Below are 2235 nucleotides of genomic sequence, written 5' to 3' on the forward strand. Positions count from 1 at the left end.
GTGGGGTCAAAAGGTATCTAAGTATATGATTTCAAGTGGAAAAATAGGGGACAAAAATCAGGTATTGGCAGTTTTTCCATTTTCATTTATGTGTGAATTTTTAATATAAATGCCGGGATGTGAAGTATTAATGCAAGTCAAATGTTTCAGTGAACAAGTTTCAGCAGTTCAACTTCATAACAATTATAAATAAACCTGTTAAATTTTTCTGGACAATGCCAGCGTTTGGATTTTTTTAAAACAAGTAAATTTCTTATTGACAGCAAAAAAAAAACAGTCCTCCCAAATATCTATTTTTATAATCATTATTTTCGAAAGTTGTAACCTTACTTTTTCGTAACAGAGCCATGTGTGTTCACGTGGATAAGAATCGTGACCTGCGGATTAAAGAATAAAATTTTGTTTAAAAGAGAATCAACTCAAAAGTCATCAGCAAGTGTTAAGGACTGTGCTTCTTTCAAAGTCTGATGTATCTGTGAAGTGTGCGATCATTCTTTACTGTTCCGAATCTAAACTTTTGAAAACAAAATAAACATGACCCGCCTCCTCAAAAGTGATTCCTCTGGCTTAACAAACCTTACTAAGGGTCCCCAAGAGCTAATCTTTTGTCTTCAGGGTTTTATAAACCTTTTCCAAAATCAGCCCTGTCAGCCTTCTAGGTGAGCAGAGCAGATGGCACCAACTGGAAGAAATATCACACAAGAAGGGCTCCTTGATCTGAGATATCAACCCCTATGCTGTCTAGCTTTTGTATTTTCAGGAATCCCTCAGAAGGGCATACTTTACACTCAATTCATTCATTCATTCAGTCAGTATTTACATACTGAGATTCTACTCAAAGTCCAGCACTGTGCTACATGCTAGAGATGCACCAACGAACAAAATAGCCATGGTTCTGATCCCCCTGGAGCTTTGGACCAGTGGGGGAAACATATTAAAACATAACAAATAAAATGATTAGATTACAGTAAGTGTTATGAAGGAAACAATGGAGGTGTTGGGATAAAGACTAACAGAGAGGTGGAGGGTACATCTGGAAGAGAAATCAGGAAAAGCCTCACTGAGGAGGTGGCATTTGGTGGGAAGGAAGAGCAGGAGCCATCAAGTGGAGAGCGTGCAGACGAGCATTCCATGCGGAGGGAAGAGCAAATGCAAAGGCCTTGTGGCCAGGAAAGAGCTCTGAGTATTCTAGGAATTGCAAGGTCAATGTGGCTGGAATATAGTGTGCCAAGGAAGAGACTGGGGCTGGAAGAGGCTGGAGAGGTACGAAGGGGCCTGATACTACAGTGCCTGGAGAGAAGTTAGGATTTTATTTTAAATTCATTTAACCCCCTCCATCAGTCTTTGACTTCATTAAAGCCCTAAAGTTCTGTTTTTCAGACATTCCCAAGGACATTCTTATGGTAAAGGAGAGTGAATATCAACCTCACTCACAGTGAGCCCAAAATATCTTTCAAGTTTCTTGTTTTACCTTCAAATGTATGTGAACTGTGCAAGAATGTAGTGGTGGAAAAAGAATCCCTTCTTCAATTGCTGGCAGAGGTCCCCTCAGGGAGAAAACTGTCTTTGTTATGAAAGCAAGGTCTTTTATGCTTAGGTGGGATGGCGGGGTGAGAGCAGGAGAAAGCGAAACAGGTCTGAATAAAGGAAGGGTGAACGAGAATCCTGGGCTTGGCTGCAGCCCAAGCAGAAATGTTATTAGGGGAGAAGAAAGAGTCCAAGAGAACTTAGTTCCCTACGGCAGATGGGCCCAGGGACTTTTCAAAACTGGGATGTTCACGGTCCTCTGCCTTGCTCTGCACCTTCTAACCCCCAGCCCACCTCCTCCTGCTCTTCCCACCAGACCCAGACGTGTGTCCATGTTGGACGTGCAGGACAGGGAGAGATGCAACTGAAACAGGAAGTTCCAAGGGCACTGGAAATGAGAATGTAAACCATCAGGAATTTGCAGAATTTTTGAGGGGACATTGGGGATGGGGGCAGCGTAAATCAATTATATATGAATCTCCATATCTATGGCGGATGGCAAGGGTCTTAACCCTTTTTGTGTCTTGAGTCTCCTGGCAGTCTGGTAAAGCCCACAGACCCCTTCTCAGAATAATATTTTTAAAAGCTCTAAAAAATACATTGTATTAGGCCGGGCGTGGTGGCTCACACCTGTAATCCCAGCACTCTGGGAGGCCGAGGCGGGCGGATTGTTTGAGCTCAGGAGTTCGAGACCAGCCTGAGCAAGAG

At 42.7% G+C, this 2235-nt stretch overlaps 1 protein-coding gene across 1 annotated transcript in view; it reads right to left on the reverse strand.

Moving 5' to 3' along the window:
* The window catches only part of GLT8D2 (glycosyltransferase 8 domain containing 2), a 53118-nt gene that overhangs the window by 22224 nt on the left and 28659 nt on the right, over positions 1–2235 (reverse strand). The window contains exon 2 of the mRNA XM_012650249.1: positions 331–377. Coding sequence (XP_012505703.1) covers positions 331–349 — 19 coding nt within the window. The 5' untranslated portion in view covers positions 350–377. The remainder of the gene's footprint in view (positions 1–330; positions 378–2235) is intronic.

Source organism: Propithecus coquereli, unplaced genomic scaffold, assembly GCF_000956105.1.
Source record: "Propithecus coquereli isolate 6110/MARCELLA unplaced genomic scaffold, Pcoq_1.0 Scaffold316, whole genome shotgun sequence".
NCBI classification, from domain to species: Eukaryota; Metazoa; Chordata; class Mammalia; order Primates; family Indriidae; genus Propithecus; species Propithecus coquereli.